Source organism: Narcine bancroftii, chromosome 1 (assembly GCF_036971445.1).
Source record: "Narcine bancroftii isolate sNarBan1 chromosome 1, sNarBan1.hap1, whole genome shotgun sequence".
NCBI classification, from domain to species: Eukaryota; Metazoa; Chordata; class Chondrichthyes; order Torpediniformes; family Narcinidae; genus Narcine; species Narcine bancroftii.
In genome coordinates, this window is record NC_091469.1 from 260,096,942 (window position 1) to 260,114,977 (window position 18,036).

The following is an 18,036-nucleotide window of genomic DNA, read 5'->3' on the forward strand; positions in this document are numbered from 1 at the left end:
AAACTACATTTGGTGGTTGATAATAATTACCTGACACAGATTGGAACATCGTTGGTTTTCCCAAAGACTGATCTAGCCTAGGAAACAAAAAAATAAACCTCGATTAAAAATACTCACACAACAAACATTTAATACCACATACAAAATATGGTCAATCACCATGGGTGATACAATCTTGCTAAGAAAGATACAAAAGGTTGGTTCCCGCTTTGGGTGCTACCTACAATCTTACCGATTTTACAATTGTCTTGCCATTTCAACCTCTGTAAAAGGAACGCGGAGTTCAGATAAAACTATTCACCAGAAGACATCTGCATTTTGCTTTTACCAGAATGTGTCTTTAAAATTGCACCCACTTTGAGAAAAGCTTTCTCTCCTCAAGAATCCTCATTTGCATTTTGCTAAGAAGACCATTTCCAAAGAAGCAGCATATAATAATTCAATGCACAAGAACGATGTTTTAAAAAATAACATTTTAAGAAATATTCCTTGTTTTATTTGGAGCAGCCTTAAGTAACTAAAAATAGTTTCAAATAACAGAACCATTTTTCTAGTTGCATTCATTTACAGTGATCATTTGCTTAATACATCAAGAATTATATTCAGCTGCTTTGAAAATATGCCAAGTTAATTTTTTTTTAAGAGCCTCCTTGCTTTGAAAATGGGCACAATTACTGGAAACTCCCAATGCTGATTAGTTCAATCAGGAGGTGGACTGGGCCAGTGTGCAACATGACTTTTAAACCAGCACAAAAGATTGCAGAAAATCGATTGGCCACGGACTTAACTTATGCTCAAGTTTAGTTGATCTATTTTAGTGGTTTGGACAATTTCAAACAAATTTTTTTAAAAACTCAACCCAATGGAAAAAAATGTAGGTTCCATTCGTAAGACAGAGGTACAATAATAACTTAATTTTCTCTTTCAAAATCTGGGTCTATGCATTGTTTCACAAATACTCATTTTACACTATCTCCTGATCATCTATTACATGCAGGAAGAAGGCTTTGACATTATATTGAGTTTTTCAGTCTGGATCAGAAGTTTTGACTCCCCAGGTAGTTTGGGAGTACATGAGAAAGCAGACACCATAAAAGCTCCTAATGAAAGGAGACATGCACTGAAATGCATCCAATTCTTTTCCAGTGCTGATCCAAGAACGAATGGATACAGTGTTCCTTACAGTGAAATAGCTCCACTGTCTGGTAACAATGAACATATGTAGAAAGTCAAGAGATATAATAATGTTTTCTGCATTTTATTTAATATGCTACACCCAATATTCAATTTCACTGCATAAAATTTCCATATATTCATTACAAGCCCTTACTGTTGACTTCTTGACGCAAAGCCTACAGTCAGTCCAGGTTGGCAGCTAACCCTCAAGCCCCATCATGCTTAGCCCATTACTGTTCATGCTGCTGACTCATGGCAGCACTGCCAGGTTCAGTTCAGACAGAATCATCAAGCAGACAGAGGATACAACAGTAGTGGGCCTCAATGACAACAATGATAAGTTGGTTTACTGAGAGGAACTTGGGAGGCTCATCAAATGGTGTGCAAACAACAATCAGAGTCTCAATGTGGACAAGATAAAGGAGATGATTGTGGACTTCAGGAGGATGAAGGTCGACCACTCACCATTACACATCAATGGTTCCTCTGTGGAGAGAACAAAGTCCTTGGTGTCCATTTAAAGGATGACATATCCTGGGCCCAACAACACCTCCACATTATTCAGGAAGGTGAAGCAGCTCCTACACTTCCTCAGGAGATTGAGGAGGGGAAGGCTACTGGCCCCCATCTTGTCAACCTATTACAGGAGAAATTGAGTGTCCTGTCCGGCTGTGTCATTGTGTGGTACAAAGGACCAGAGGTCAATACAATGGGTCATCAAAATGGCTGAGCAAACCACTGAGCTCTCCCTTTCCTCTAGTGATGAATTATTGAGGGATCCTCTGGTTGTATACATACAATCAGATGATAATGAAATTCAACTGATTCAGCTAACATAACAGATCCAATTTTAGGATGGGCCATGGTTCATTTTCTCAGGGAAGATGATTCTAGGACTTGAGGTCATAGGCTTCAGGTGAGAAAGGACAGATTTAAGAGGAACCAGAGGTGCAATTTTTCCTCCACTTAGGTGGCAGTCCATATCTGGAATGAGCAGCCAGTTGAAGCCATAGAAGTGGGCACAATTTTGACATTTAATTGGACAGATATATGAATAGGAAAGGCTGAGGCAGATGTGGGACTAGCCCAGAACACCAACTTGGTGTCAAAGGGCCTGTTCATGCTGTACAGATGGACTATGGCATCAGTCAAAATGCTCTTCATTTTTAAGGACAGGAAGCAAGCCAACACTAGTCCTGAAGGCAATGCTAAATATTTTTGAGAAAAATGAAATACCGACTTTGAATACTACTGTTTCTGAATGCTGGCCATGTTACAGGGCAATATGCTGACCTTCTCTGAATTCAGAGCAGCACCTTGCATGCACATCTGTAGAACTCAAAAATCCTACTTTTGAGTTTCAAAATATCCAATCTATCTGGTCTCACAGATTAGTTCTTTTTTTTTTGGTGTCTTTGCACTCTTCCCTTAGAGAAGAAATTTAAGGCTTGTCTGGCTAGCCAGAATTAACCAAGCTTTCATGCCTGATTAATTGTCTGACAGTCCACAATGTGAATACTCCTTTTCCGACCGTGCCATGTGCTCCTACCACTCATTTGATGAGCACGAGTTCATCCTCCCATACGCCAAAGCTCCTGCTTAGCTCTCTGGTTGCAAATACCCAGCAGCAAGTGAACTCAACGTTCAAAGATCCATCATCCCACCCCCCCCATCCCCCACCCCCCACCTTGGTGAATGAATCTTTGCATTTTCAATTCAGAAATAGGAGTGATCCTGCTAAGCCAGGGGATCACTCCTCCATCAAACAACATTGATGGTGGGTTTGTCTAGTTCTAAGTGGGCTCCAATTCATGAATGTAGTTCTAACGTGCATTGCAACAGTCTGACTCACAGAGTACATACAGCATCTACAAAGAAGCTCCTGCACGTGGCTGGCCAGCCATCTGGGTGTGGTGGAAGTGAATCAGTAAAATTAGAATGTTGTTGGATGACTCTATACAAGCAAATTTGCACCAGAATTATTGCCTTGTAAATGCGCTGTAAAGATCAGGTGCAACATAGAACGTTGGTGCTCAAGTTTGGCAAGTCAGCAATAACTGGGCTCCAGAATGTTAAGGCTGAGGTCAGAGGACTTATTTCTCACCTCTTTTATTATGGAAATCTTGGTTTATCACTCATTTTAACTCATTATATCACAGAGTGTCACAGAGACAGTGATACTCCTAAAGTTGGGCTCCCTTCTTGAGTGCAGAGTTCCATCTGGCCACAATTTCTGCTCACCCTCCATATTTGCTCATTAAATTTTACCTAATGCAAAAAAAAAAGGCATGCCAAGCTAAAGAGCAAATCATCTTGGAGTTGAGCGCAAGGAAGCCAAGTGGACCAGTGCCTTTGGATTCTGAATTTGCTGGAAAAATCTTCTCACTGTTTTAACATCTGCTTCCCTGGTGTCTTGGATCTTTTCATATGTGAGGCAGATTTTTTTTTTTTGTCCAGAGTCCCACTGTGAAGGAGGAAGCACAAGGAAAATCCAAGCATTGCTTCACTGGATACACGTAAACATCATGATCATAGATGGAAAGGAACCTTGAAGTGGCAGATGCATTCTAAAATAAATCAATTGTTGATTTTTGGGCCTCTTCCAAGTTTCAAGCAAATAAGGATTTCAGTGAGTATCAAGGGGAATTCATCCAACTGGCCCATGTCATACCTCACACAAAGGAAGATGGATTTGGTGGTGGCAATTCAATTATGTCAGCCCCAAGACATGGAGGTAAAACTTCCACAGGACCATTTCTGAGCTGCTTCAGTTTTCTGATATGGCCTGAAGTGTACATGCTTGTTGAATGATTACACAGTGTAATCATTGCGGGTCCCCAGTCAATGAAATTTTCTAATCTCTGCAGCAAATCCTGAACATTGCTCAGGCATGGGTTGACAAAGGCAAAGCATCACTCATTCCACACAAGTGTGGAAATTAGTGCCACACTATTACAGTCCCAATGACCCGGGTTGATATCTGGCAGGAGGTGTTCTCCTGGTGGTCCAGCTTCTTTCCTTCCCCCCCAACCCCCATTCAAAATATACAGGATTGGTAGTTTAATTACATGTAATTTGGCAGCATGGAAGGGCCTTCTACTGTCCTGTATCATTTTTTTTAAAAGTTGCAGGAAATTTCAGTTTCAAGGAAGAGCCTAGGTGCCTTTACTTGGAAACATAAATGGATTACTATCACCAGAACCACCCACTTCCATGATGTAGGAGTCACTGTTAACCTGAAATTTAGTTGAATCAAGCATATTAATTCTTTGACTGAGAGAAAGTGGGAGGCTGGTTATGCTAAGAAAAATGACTCACTTCCTAACTCCCCATAACCTCTCCCATCTGCATGTATGTTGGAATATTATCCATTTTGCCTGAAGGAGTGTAGATTCAACAATAGAAAGAAAAAATGGACTTCCACCAAAGCAATCTGGTTGATTAGTACCCAGTCAGATTTCAGATTTATTGTCAGAGTACATACATCGCGTACAACCCTGAGGTTCTTTTTTCCTGTGGGTGAGGTAGAATTACCCCTGAGTGCAAAAACTGTACTCCATGTACACTTGTAAACAAATAACAAAATGTAAACAAACCGTGCAATACGGAGAAAAAAGAAATCACTAAAGTGCAAAAATGAGAGTCTTTAAATGGGTCTCCGATTGAGTTTCTAATTTCAGAGTCTGATGGTGGAGGGATGGCAGCTGTTCCTGAACCTGGTGGTGCGAGTCTTGTGGCACCTAGACCTCTTTCTTAATGGCAGCAGCAAGGATAGAGCATGTTGGGTGGGGTGGGTCTTTGATGATTGCTGCTGGTCTCCGACGACAGCATTTCCTGTAGACGTACTCAATAGTGAGGAGGGTTTGACCTCTGATGTCCTAGGCTGTGTCCTCTACCTTTATGGTCAGGGATACTGATGTTCTCATGACAGATCGTGATCCACCACACATCTGTAGAAATTTTCCAGGTTTTCTGATGTCATACCAAACCTCTGCAAACTCCTGAGAAAGTAGAGAGGTTGACGTGCTTTCTTCATGATGCCATTAGTATGTCGGGTCCAGGAAAGATCCACTGAGATAGTGACTCTCAAGAACTTAAATTTGCTCACCCTCTCCACCTCTGATTCCCCCATTGATCACTGGATCGTACACCTCTGGTTCTCCCTTCCTGAAGTCAACAATCAGCTCCTTGGTTTCGGTGACATTGAGTGCAAGGTTGCTGTTGGTGCACCATTCGGCCAAGTTTTCAATCTCCCTCCTGCACGCTGATTCATCACCCTTTTGGTACAACCCACCACCGTGGGATCATCAGTGAATCTGTAGATCATGTTACTGTTGTACTGAGCCCACACATCACTGGTGTTTAGCGAGTAGTGCAACCTTATGGTGCTCCGGAGATTGTGGAGGAGATGTTCTTATCAATTTTCACTGATTGTGGTCTGGAGGTGAGGAAATCCATGATCCAATCACACAGTGGGATGTTACGTTCCAGGTCTTATAGTTTGGTGATCAATTTTGAGGGGATGATGGTGTTAAATGCAAAATTTAGTTGATAAAGAGCATGCTGAAGTATGCGTTTTTGCTGTCCAGGTGTTCCAGGGCTTTATGAAGAGCCAGTGAGGTGGCCTCTGCCGAAGACCTGTTGATACGGTAGGCAAATTGAAATGTCGCTCAGATAGAGGTCATCCACTCCAAACGAATTTGTCAACACCATCCACGAAGAGCATTTCAGCAAACATATTCCCATTACCAGATATTTAAAGACCACAAGTTATTGAACTCAAGCTTCATCACATCAGAGTCCAAAATATGACCAAGTAATTATCTATGTTAAAATAGGTCAGAGTTGATAACTTATTTCAGTTTTGGAGTTTTCCTGTAGTGTGGATCTAAATTAGTGGTTCTCAATCTTTTTCTTTCCACTCACATGCAACTTTAAGAAATCCCTATGCCATTGGTACTCTGTGATTACCTATGTGAGTAAGGGGTTGTTTAAGGTGGTATGTGGGTGGAAAGATAAAGATAGATCCTCCACATAACATCGTTTGTTGAAAGAAAACAGCTGGAATATTTCACAATACAGAAAACAAGGCGATCCAATTTTTTTAAAAAAAAGAGCCAATGAAAAGATTGCAAGCAGCAGAGTTTTAGTTTAATTTGGCAACATGAATGGTCAAGAGGCCTGTTCTTGTGCTGTATTGTTCCGCTGGTTGGAAAGTCCACCAGGATGTTGCCTGGGGATTAGAAGGTTTGAGCTACGAGGAGAGGTACGACAAACTTGGATAACGTCCTCCGGAGCCTCAGGGGTTGAGGAGTGACCTGACAGAAGTTTATAAATCAATGAGGGGCATTTTCTGGGTTGACAGTTAGAATCTTTCTACCAGGGTAAAAATGTCATATGCTCTATGACATGCATTTGAGGTAGGGAGGAGGGAGAGTTTAAAGGAGATGCACGGTGCCTGGAATCAACTGCTAGGAATAGTGATCAAAGCTGATACAGTTTTAGTTTAATTTGGGCAACATGTTCAGCACAGACATGTGGGTCAAAGTGTCTGCCCTTGGGCTGTACTGTTGTGTGTTCTCGGATATTATAGGAGAACTGGAAAACTGGAAGAATTTTTGGTTTCAATGTTCCTCTTTGGAAATGATGGGAATATCACCTCATTCCTTTCACTATAATAAAATGTAACAGGAAATGCTGGAATACTCAGTAGGTCACACGGCAATGCTGAGAGAAGTACAGATTAATGTTTCAGACCCAAAACATTATGTGAAAATTGAAAGAGGCAAGTGATAAAACAATTTTAAGCTGTAGAGGTGGATGGAAAATACAATGTGAAGAAAACTCTGAGAGGATGATATTTCAAGCTTTGGGGAAGTGAATATACAATTATCTGATGTTCCAATGGAACAGGAAAGGGGAAATGCTAAAATAAAAGGGCTGCGCAAGTGGTAATATGAGCATCCAAATTAGGATCAGGAGTAGGTGAAAGAGGCTCTTCAATTCTGCTCTAACATTCCATAAGATCGTGACTGATTGGACTGTCATCTCAACTCTGCAATCTTCTCTATTAAAAAAGCTCTTTCTTTGCCTTCTGAAAATTCAAAGACCTTTCTTCTCCACTCTTTGAAGTTAAGTTTCAAAACCTCTGAGAAAATAGATCTCGCCTCATTTCTGTGTTAAATGGACAACCCTTTACTTCTAAATTGTGGTACTTATTTTGCTTCTCTCCAAGAGGAGAGATTCTCTCCACATACACCTTATTAAGACCTCTCATGATCTTGTTCTTCTAGACTTTAGTGCCTACAAGACTAATCTATTTTAAATTTCTTTATAGGCTCAACAGGCTGTTCCACGTAGCAAGCTGTTCCATCCAGAGAGTCTTCTCTGATCAACTTCCAAAGCATTTATATTGTTACGAGCCCAGAGGACCCCACAACCCAGCAGCAATAGAAATTCACCAAGACAAATGGTTACTTAAAAGTTGCTTTTAATTATCTTTAAACATTAAAACAGGATCAAACTTTAACTAATTACTATTAACTTAACCCCCTTCTAATTCTAAGTGCATGTGTATGTAATGTGTGTCCATGTTTAGAAAAGTTCTTTAATTCACAGTCCAATCTCACTTCTCCACTCCTCAAAGTTCACTGGTTGCAGGCAAATCTTATACTGTGCACAGAATTTAACATTTATGAATTTCACCAGGCTTTGGTGCTCGAATGGTAAATGGTTACCGCTCAGGAAGGTTCATGCCAGTTTTCAGAGAGACATTTTTTGCTTGTTGGACACCCACAACTGATCCCTTTCGATCAACCACTTCAGTGTCTTGCTGAAGAAACTTGCCCCATCAGGGTTTTCTAGATGATAACCTCTTTCTTTCAGGTCATCAGCGTTCCTTTTTGTTTCCCTTATTTCAAGAGAAACATTATGCAGCCAGCCATCTCCTCTTGTATGGACCAAAAGGGCTTTGACCAGGCTGAACTAAGAACTCACACCCGTCTTCAAAATGGGATTTTTCCACAAGTTTGAAAGCTTTTCCTGTTCCAGTCCCAGCTGCTGCTGCTAAACTGTAGAACTGAATTCTCTCTGACTCAGGGAAAGCCACATGACCCTCTTAGAACAGCAAACGGCACTCAGACAGACTGCAGCTCTGGACCTAATCTTCCAAGTTTGTTTATCTGACCACCGCCAGTGGGCTGATATCGCCTCAAACCGTGCATCTTGGCGCCTCACAGTTTGGCGGGCAGCAACCTCCTTTGAAGAAGACCGCAGAGCCCACCTCACTGACAAAAGGCAAAGGAGGAAAAACCCAACACCCAACCCCAACCAACCAATTTTCCCCTGCAGCCGCTGCAACCGTGTCTGCCTGTCCCGCATCGGACTTGTCAGCCACAAACGAGCCTGCAGCTGACGTGGACTTTTACCCCCTCCATAAATCTTCGACCGTGAAGCCAAGCCAAAGAAGAAGAATCCATTACTCTATAGCATGTCCAATTAACACCTACTTGTGATGTCCTTAGAGGCATTCTTCAAAGTTTTTGCAAAGGCACCTGGAGCCTGGACTGTCTGATTTGAGCAGAACTCTGGGATTTTAAATGAAATCTGTTTTGAAGTGTTTGTATGTGAGTGACCCACACCAAAAAAACCTGCCACAATCCATCTCCTTCAAAACACATCCACGTGCAATAAAAAAATCTGACACAATATCCTTTCTTAAACAAGGAGACCATGGGGCTAATAAGGGCTACTGTGGCTGAAAAGTACATAGGTGGTGGATGGGCTGTTGTCGACTTGAGGAGGCTGTGGGCAACTGTAGTTGAAGGATTCACACCAGGCCGCAGACAGCTGGAGAATGGCTCGAGCCCAGCTGAAGGTTACCAGGCATTGCTATCAGGATAAGAGAGGGTGTCAAGGGCACTGAAGGTTTCCTGACTGTGTCAGAGGTTTGGAGGTGGAGCTTGGGTTGTTGATGGTCTGGACTAGACTTTGTGTGGTTGCAGGGGTTGCAACAGTGCTGGAGGTGAATCCATAGACACTCAGGGACTCTGCGGGAACTTTCTTTTACTCTTCTTTCTCTGACTGTAAGAGGCACGTCAGATAATTTCTGCCATTGGTGAATTTGTCTCCCTTACAGCAAATGAAAGCAATTTCTGTGTGCTATTGCACTTTATTACATGACAATAACGGAACCGTCTGGTTGCGTGTGTTATTGCAGGAGCAGTGTAGCCACTGCTACTCACTGACCTTGAGCAAGGCTCTGCAAAAAGACTAGGTATTTATAGGCCAATGAACTAGACATCAGTAGTAGTTAAGTTACTGGAAGGTGTTCCAAAAGATCAGATTTAAAATTATTTGGGCGGACAGGGACTGATTATGAATAACAAAGAATTAGGGTCACAGAGAATAGACCCAAATGCACAACTCCGAGGCAGTTCAGTGAGGCAATTTATCAGAATCTTTATGAAGAATTATAGGTTCAGTATACAGGTGGATAATCATGTTTTTTTTTTTGGATAACATGATTATCCAACTGCACGAAAACCAACAAGGTCGGGTCAGATACAGCAATGAGCTCTCTGAACCCTTCTCCATTAACAATGGCGTGAAGCAAGGCTGTGTTCTCGCACCAACCCTCTTTTCAATCTTCTTCAGCATGATGCTGAACCAAGCCATGAAAGACCCCAACAATGAAGACGCTGTTTACATCCGGTACCGCACGGATGGCAGTCTCTTCAATCTGAGGCGCCTGCAAGCTCACACCAAGACACAAGAGAAACTTGTCCGTGAACTACTCTTTGCAGATGATGCCGCTTTAGTTGCCCATTCAGAGCCAGCTCTTCAGCGCTTGACGTCCTGCTTTGCGGAAACTGCCAAAATGTTTGGCCTGGAAGTCAGCCTGAAGAAAACTGAGGTCCTCCATCAGCCAGCTCCCCACCATGACTACCAGCCCCCCCACATCTCCATCGGGCACACAAAACTCAAAACGGTCAACCAGTTTACCTATCTCGGCTGCACCATTTCATCAGATGCAAGGATCGACAATGAGATAGACAACAGACTCGCCAAGGCAAATAGCGCCTTTGGAAGACTACACAAAAGAGTCTGGAAAAACAACCAACTGAAAAACCTCACAAAGATAAGCGTATACAGAGCCGTTGTCATACCCACACTCCTGTTCGGCTCCGAATCATGGGTCCTCTACCGGCACCACCTACGGCTCCTAGAACGCTTCCACCAGCGTTGTCTCCGCTCCATCCTCAACATCCATTGGAGCGCTCACACCCCTAACGTCGAGGTACTCGAGATGGCAGAGGTCGACAGCATCGAGTCCACGCTGCTGAAGATCCAGCTGCGCTGGATGGGTCACGTCTCCAGAATGGAGGACCATCGCCTTCCCAAGATCGTATTATATGGCGAGCTCTCCACTGGCCACCGTGACAGAGGTGCACCAAAGAAAAGGTACAAGGACTGCCTAAAGAAATCTCTTGGTGCCTGCCACATTGACCACCGCCAGTGGGCTGATAACGCCTCAAACCGTGCATCTTGGCGCCTCACAGTTTGGCGGGCAGCAGCCTCCTTTGAAGAAGACTTTGAAGAAAACGAGCCTGCAGCTGACGTGGACTTTTTACCCCCTCCATAAATCTTCGTCCGCGAAGCCAAGCCAAAGAAATACAGGTGGTCAATCAGCAAAAGGCAGGGTCAAAAAAAAAATAGCCTGAAGATCAAAACTATTCACAAATAGGCTAACAATAGGCAAGAATATTGGACCACATGCCACAAAGGGCTAAGACAAACTGACAAAGTGGGAAGAGAGCACACAACTTATATAGACAAGGTGAGGGGAGGCTAACAAGACACAGGTGGGTAATCAGACACAGGTGGGTTATCAGACACAGGTGGGTAATCAGACACAGGTGGGTAATCAGACACAGGTGGGTAATCAGACACAGGTGAAACACATTAGGGCAGGGTAGATAATCACATAGGAGGGAAAAACAAAAACATAACCTGAACAGACGAGTTGTGACAAGGAATAATCAACATGGCTTTGTGTAATGTTAGGTTGCGTTAAACAAATCTTACAGAGCTTTTTGGGGCAGTTACCAGGACAGTTGAAGGAAAGGTTGTGGATGTTATCTACATTGGCTTGCGCAAGACCTTTGATAAGGTCTCACATGGGAAGTTGGTCAGGAAGGTTCAGACGTTCGGTATTCATGCGAACGTAGTGAACTGGATTTGACATTGTCTTTATGGGAGAAACTAAACGCTAACCCTAATGTGTGGTTGATTGCCTCTCTGACCCCAGGCCGATGACTTGTGGTGCGCCTCAAGGATTGGTACTGGTCTATTGTTATTTGTCATCTATATCAATGATCTAGATGATAATGTGGTAAATTAAATCAGCAAGTTCTCAGATGACACATAGAATGGAGGTGTAGAGGACAGCAAGGAAGACTTTTAAAGTTTGCAGAGGGATCTGTACCAGTTGGAGAAAATGAGCAGCAAAATGGCTGATGGAATTTAATGCGTGTGATGTGTTGCATTTTGGAAGAAGAGACCAAGGTAGGACATTCACAGTAAACAGTAGGGCACTGAGGAGTATGGTACAAGGGAGGGATTTGGAAACCTAGATGTAAAATTCCCTGAAAGTGGCATCTCAGGTCAATTGGGTGTAAAGAGCTTTTGGCACAATGGCCTTCATAAATCAAATGATTGAGTAGAGGACTTAAGATATTATGCTAAAATTTTATGAAATATTGCTGAGACCAAATTTGGAGGATTGTGTGCAGTTTTTGTAGTCTAACTATAGGAACGGTATCAATCAAATTGAAAAATGCAAAAACGATTTATGAGGGGGGTTACCAGGACTTGAGGAACTGAGTAACAAAGAAAAATTAAACAGGTTAGGACTTTATTTCCTGGAGCGCAGAAGAATGAGGGGAGATTTCATAGAGGTAAATAAAATCATGATGGTTATAGATACAATAAATGCAAGTAGGCTTTTTCTATTGAGGTTAGGTGAGATTTTTTTAAAACTCAAAGGCTCAGGGTGAAAGTTTAAGGGGAGTTTTCTCACAGAGTGGTGGGAGTGTGGAATGATTTACCAGCTAAAGTGGTGAATACAGGCTCATTTTCAAATTTGTGAAAAATTTGGACAGGTACATGAATGGGAGGTGTATGGAGGGATATGGACTGGGTGTAGGTCTGGGGGACTAGGCAGAGTAATAGCTCAGCACAAACTAGAGAGACCAAAGAGCCTTTTTTCTGTGCTTGAAATGTTCGATGGTTCTATCTCCATGGTGGAAAGGGAAAACCAAAGGAAGATGTTGCAGCTCTTGTAGTTGCAAGGGAATGTGGTGCAAGAAAGAGAGTGGTTGATGAAGCTGGAAGTGTGTCTGGGAGTGTACTCGAGAGGACAGCCAAGCTACAATCCTGAAAGGGAAGGAGAGAAGATGTGTTGAGCAGTAGCACTGAATTGGAGGGATCAGATATTACAGAAGATGATAATGTGGCAGCTGTTGTGGTGGAAGGTGATGACAAGAACCCTCTACTGGCATTGGATGTGGGAAGATGGGATGAGAATGGAAGTGTGAGGCAAACATGGTCAAGGTTTCTGGTTGAGGGACCTAGACAGTAGAAAAAAAAAGTGGAGAATACTGGAAATACACAGCAGGTCTATTCTCATCCCCTTTTCACTGATTCAGAACCATGAACAGATCATCCTTTTCACCACCTTGCACCCCAATAGCTGGCACATTCATACAATCAAGTTCTGTAATATCCTACACCTCCATTTTAGTACTACCACTCATCTGTGGAGACAGGAAGAAAGTTTGTATTTTAGCTTGATGAACTTTCAACAGAAATCAGTCTTCCAAGGGTGGATCATGAACCTGAAGTGTTAACTTTGCTTCTCTCTTGCACAAATGCTGCCTGATTTGCTGAGTACATTCCATTTTTAGTGCAGATTTCCAGTCGTTGTATTTTTTAGCACAGTTGTGGAAGGTGATCTTGTAAGAACAGAAGTGTTAGAGATGAAGGAACTGAGAGGCTCTCCAGGAAACAGGGCAAGATGGGGGGTGGGAGAGGGGCAGCAGTTGTGTCACAGCCTCATAACACAAGTACCCTGGTGTCCATGTGGAAGTTTCTTCCTGTGACTGCAGGGATTCCCCCAGGTGCTCTGATTTCCTCCCATGCCTCAAAGATGTGCTGCCAGGATACTTGGCCCTTTACATATTTTTATCTCTTACCTACACCAAGGGCATGTTTGGCTTAAATCAGAGACAAAAATATACAGAGGGGAGTTGGCGGGAATGATTTTTTGGGAAACAAAGCTTCCTCTCATTGGCTGAGAGATTTACGAATGGTACCCAGTAACCTTGAACTCTTATTAATGAAATTGAGTAAATTATTCCAGAATATTTATCTGTTTTTAATTTGTATGATATTTTTCTGTATGTATGTGATTATGTTTGTTTGACAAATTTAATGTGTGCACTGTTTTCTGGAAAAATACCCTTTTATCTAAATTGGAATTAAACAGGAAAGTTTGAAGACACTGGGATTGTAGTGGAATACACAGAAGTGCTGAAGAAACCCCTCCCCCTATAATTTCTCTCTTTCCTTTTAACTCCCACCATTTTCCTCCCCATTCAGATCTACCCCCTTCCCTGATCTCTTCTCAGCATTTTTCTCTTCTGACCTCCCATATATTTCCACCTACGAGCCTGACCACTTGCCTAAAGCCTGTGCTCCTCATCATCCCACTTCTTCCCTCCACTCCTCTCCCTTTCCCCCCCTCCCCACACCTACTCGTTCAGCTATTTGCCTGTTTATGGTCATCTTGACATTGGGCTCAGGCTCAAAGCATTGGTTACCATTGGTAACCGCAGATGCTGAGTGACCTTCAGAGTTTCTCCAGTGCTTTGGTGCATTGCACTCCTTCTCCTGGTTGTATATGTACGGCCAGATGATAATAAACCTGAACTTGAGAGGTAATGGCAATGATGGGATTGCTGTGCATGGTCAGACAGCATGAACACAAAGGGCTAAATGGCCTCCTGAGTTGCAGGAAATAAATAGATGTAATCAGGATAGCACTGGGCGTTCATGACTATGAATTAAAGTACTGGAGTTAGATTTGGGTAGTTAAGGACAACCTTTGATGAACCAGGTGAGGGTACACTTGTACCTGGCAAAGGCAATGACACTTTCTAATTCAGCACAGGCTATGAAGCAGCACCAATTCCCTCAGCAAAAGAAGTGAAAGACTCTTGATAATGAAATATGTAAACAACCACTTCGTAGGGTAGTACTGTTAATATAGCAGTTAGCGGAACTGCTGTTACAGCACCAATGATTAGGACCAGGGTTCAAATGCCACTCTGTAAGGCGTTTGCACATTCTCCCAGTGTCTGAGCGGGTTTCCTCCAGAGGCTCCAGTTTCCTCCCACCATCCGAAACGTACCAGTGATTGCAGAGGTCTACCGTGCTGTGTATTCAAATTTAAATTTACATAAGGTGCAATAAATTTAAATAAGTGGAATGCCTCCACTTGTATATTCTCCTCCCAGTCACTCACCAGCCTGACTTGAAATGATTTGCCATTTTTTTCACTATTGCTGGGTCTAAACAATGGGGCTTGCCTTGTGGGCCAACTTCCCTCGAGGGCTTTCATGAGGAGATTCTCCCCTAGGGATGAGTGAGGAATGAGACCCACATTCATGAGGGAATAAACTCAAAGTAATGGAAGAAATGATTAACTGGAAAGGGACCCTCATAAGGCCTCATAATTTTGTGACTTTTCCACCACTTCCCAGTGGCACTTCACAGAAAGGAAGGCAGACTGATAATGAGAAATCTGACCCAATTTTCTTTCTATTTCCACAGAGAAATAATGAATCCTTTTGCTTTCAGTCATTTGACCCTCATAATATTGTAAAGCCAAATTTCCCATTGTCTCATTACTTTCTCACAGTTTAGCATGCCCCTACCCACTCTTTTTAGCGTTCCTGTAGAACTCCAGCTGGATTTTTTCTGAGTATAATCTTAATTGAAGAGCCAAGGCGCACTATTCAAGGTAGCCCCAACGATGAAGTGAGTTATTATCCCTGTGCCATTTCAGTTCATGGGACGCATGTGTCATTTTGCCCTGTGAAGCCTTCTTGCCCACTGATCCAGACTCTTGTGTTATTGTCTCCTGCAAGTCCTGCAGCATTGGTCACATGCTTCAAATGAAAGGTATTTGTTAGCTTACTGAATTTGATGGCAGAAGGAAAGGAAAGCCAGCTGTGATAATGCTGCCTTCACGCTTTTCAAACTTTTTTAATTGGCATGCAGCTGATGTAAATGGCAGATATTCCAGGACTCACATTGCTTTGTACAAATGGAGCAAAACACCCAGAAAGCTTATTTCACAGACGAAGGCAAAGGGTTTTAATCAGCTGTGTTTTGCAGTACATGTGCTGAACTTTAGACACCATGGGTGTAGGGAAAGAACGACAGCTCATTAACTTTCACTTAACCCAATGAATACAGCACCAGGCAGCTAAGTAGACCAGTGTAGAGTCAACCACTAAAGAGGACCTAACTACCAAGGAGGCCTTGGTGATATAGGGTGCTGGGAAGAGGAGGGTCTGGAAGAGCAAGAAGTAGGTGCTCACCTGCCCTTATCCATTTACAACCATGGGACTAGAAGACACAGGAGCAGCATTTGTCCATTCAACCCATCGAGTCTGCCCTGCCATGCCATCATGACAGATTTACTATCCTTTTCAACCCCATTCTCCTTCCTTCCTTCTCGCTGTAGCTCCTGATTCCCTTCCTGATCAAGAATGTATCCACACCACTTTAAATAACTCCAATGACTCCGTAGTAATGTTTTCCACCGTGTGGGTTTCCTCCACTGTTCCAAAGTCATACTGGGCTAGTAGGTTAAATGCTCACATGGCTGTATTTGGGCATTGCAGGCTTGCAGGAAGGGCCCATTACTGCACTCTATCTCTGAATTAATCTTTCCATGACAAAAGAAATAAGAGAATCATGTAAATATGTCATAACTAAATGTAAGCAAGTCTACAAGATTTTTTTGTTCAAGTAACTGTATCTCCTTTTGTTGAAGCAGAATTAATGTGAATGACATAATGTTGAAATTAAAATGGCAATCTTAGCATTATTTAGTGGAATGTCTAATGATCATTTTAACAGGTTTCTGCCTGCTTATTATCGACACCTGCAGTCAGGAGGAGGAATTAGTTTCCAATCTGGGTTGAACTGTTTTGAAACTAGGTGCAGAAGAGAGCACCATGCACTAATTCCATCTGCTCTGCATCCTGCCTAGTTTGGTCACCAGCTCCCAGAATAAGAAACAATTGCCTGAAACAGACATAAACTTTGAGGAAGATTCAATATTCTACACTAGTGATTGTGACAAAGAAATTGACACATTCCCCCCTGGTCCCCTTCACACCAAGCTGAGTTGTTCTTTGGTCTACTTTTCCATCCTCTCAAACACCACACTGATAGCACAGATTTCATCTTGTGTAAGAGGTAGACTGAACTGCCTTCAAGAGATGATGTCATAGTTTCAAAGCAGGATCAGAGCTGGAATGCTCAAAGAGATTGGTGACCTAACTTAGGGACATTAACTCAAAATAAAGAGTCCCCTGGAATTTTACGGCTGCCAATCTGTCTGCTCAATATCAAGCAACCTGCTTACATTTTAGTTAATTCTCAGGGCGCCAATTTTAGAGTGATTACAGTTAAATACCTTCTCTGTAGTTCTTTGATTCGCACCATCAGGTTGAGATGACCCTGAGAATACTGCTCGATTACATCTCTGACATCGTAAGGTTTTCTGGCTTGCTGTAAAACAAAACAAATATTTGCAGAATCATGAGGTAAAGCAAGGATGGAAAGTTCATTGTGCTTTCCCCAGAATTCCTTAACCAGGGAAGTAAGAGCTCAATGCAAATGCCTTTGTATTTAAGGTTATTGTCATTACATACATGAAGTGAAACTGGTCTTGGTGAAACAGTGATTGAAAGAGCTGTACACCAATGATTCATCTATTTTAATGGTGAGTCAAACAGGTGAGTTTGTAATCCTCTACAATGGATAATCACCCAAAACTAATCCCACCCCAACACAATTGCATGGCTTGATGCAAGAAAACTTTGATTGCAGGAGTCTATTTTCCCCCAGGGGTTTGTGGGTTTATTTGCTGTTATTAGTGTGTAAGCCATTATTGACAAATTGTTTAATGGAGTCTTGAAGAATTTTATGCTTCACAGACAAGGAAAATAAAGATTCTTTTTGTGGCCCCAGAACAAACCAAGGTTATTGTAAACCTGTGGGAGGCATCAATGCTCAATTCCAAAGGCTCAAACATGAGGTACCATAAACGCGGTTCGTTTCAGCAGTGGGAGACCCTCAACCCGAGAGACCGAACATTTCAAAATGTGTTTCACACTAAACTGCCCAGAATTTTTCAATATTGGTGCTCCGTAAATTCTCAGTGTCACTCTGGTTGGTCTGAATATACAGTATTTCAAACCTCTGAACAGAAGCAGCCTGTATTTTGGGCTATATTCTTTGAACTTACTTGAGAGTTCTGCATGTTGTGAGAATTGGTAATGATGTCAGAAATGGCTCCAAGATGCCTCCAATAGCCCTTGCTAAATTGCGAAACAGGAGTGAAAAACATATCAAGAAATACCATATTGTCTTCTTTGAAAATATCAAAAGACTTGATTATTCTCCACGCTGTATCTTTCACTTTGCATGTAGATTCATTGAATTCTATTATTCCAATGTCCTTGCACAAACTGGACAAAAGCAAGGCTACTACCCCAACTG

At 42.4% G+C, this 18,036-nt stretch overlaps 1 protein-coding gene across 4 annotated transcripts in view; it reads right to left on the reverse strand.

The window, feature by feature from the left end:
* LOC138742330 (potassium voltage-gated channel subfamily KQT member 1) overlaps positions 1-18,036 on the reverse strand; it is an 844,658-nt gene that overhangs the window by 269,478 nt on the left and 557,144 nt on the right. For all 4 annotated transcript variants that reach the window (XM_069896622.1, XM_069896604.1, XM_069896614.1 and 1 more), the window contains 2 exons: positions 16,949-17,043; positions 31-77 (listed from right to left, as the gene is read on the reverse strand). In XM_069896622.1, the coding sequence (XP_069752723.1) occupies positions 31-77; positions 16,949-17,043 (142 nt within the window). The remainder of the gene's footprint in view (positions 1-30; positions 78-16,948; positions 17,044-18,036) is intronic.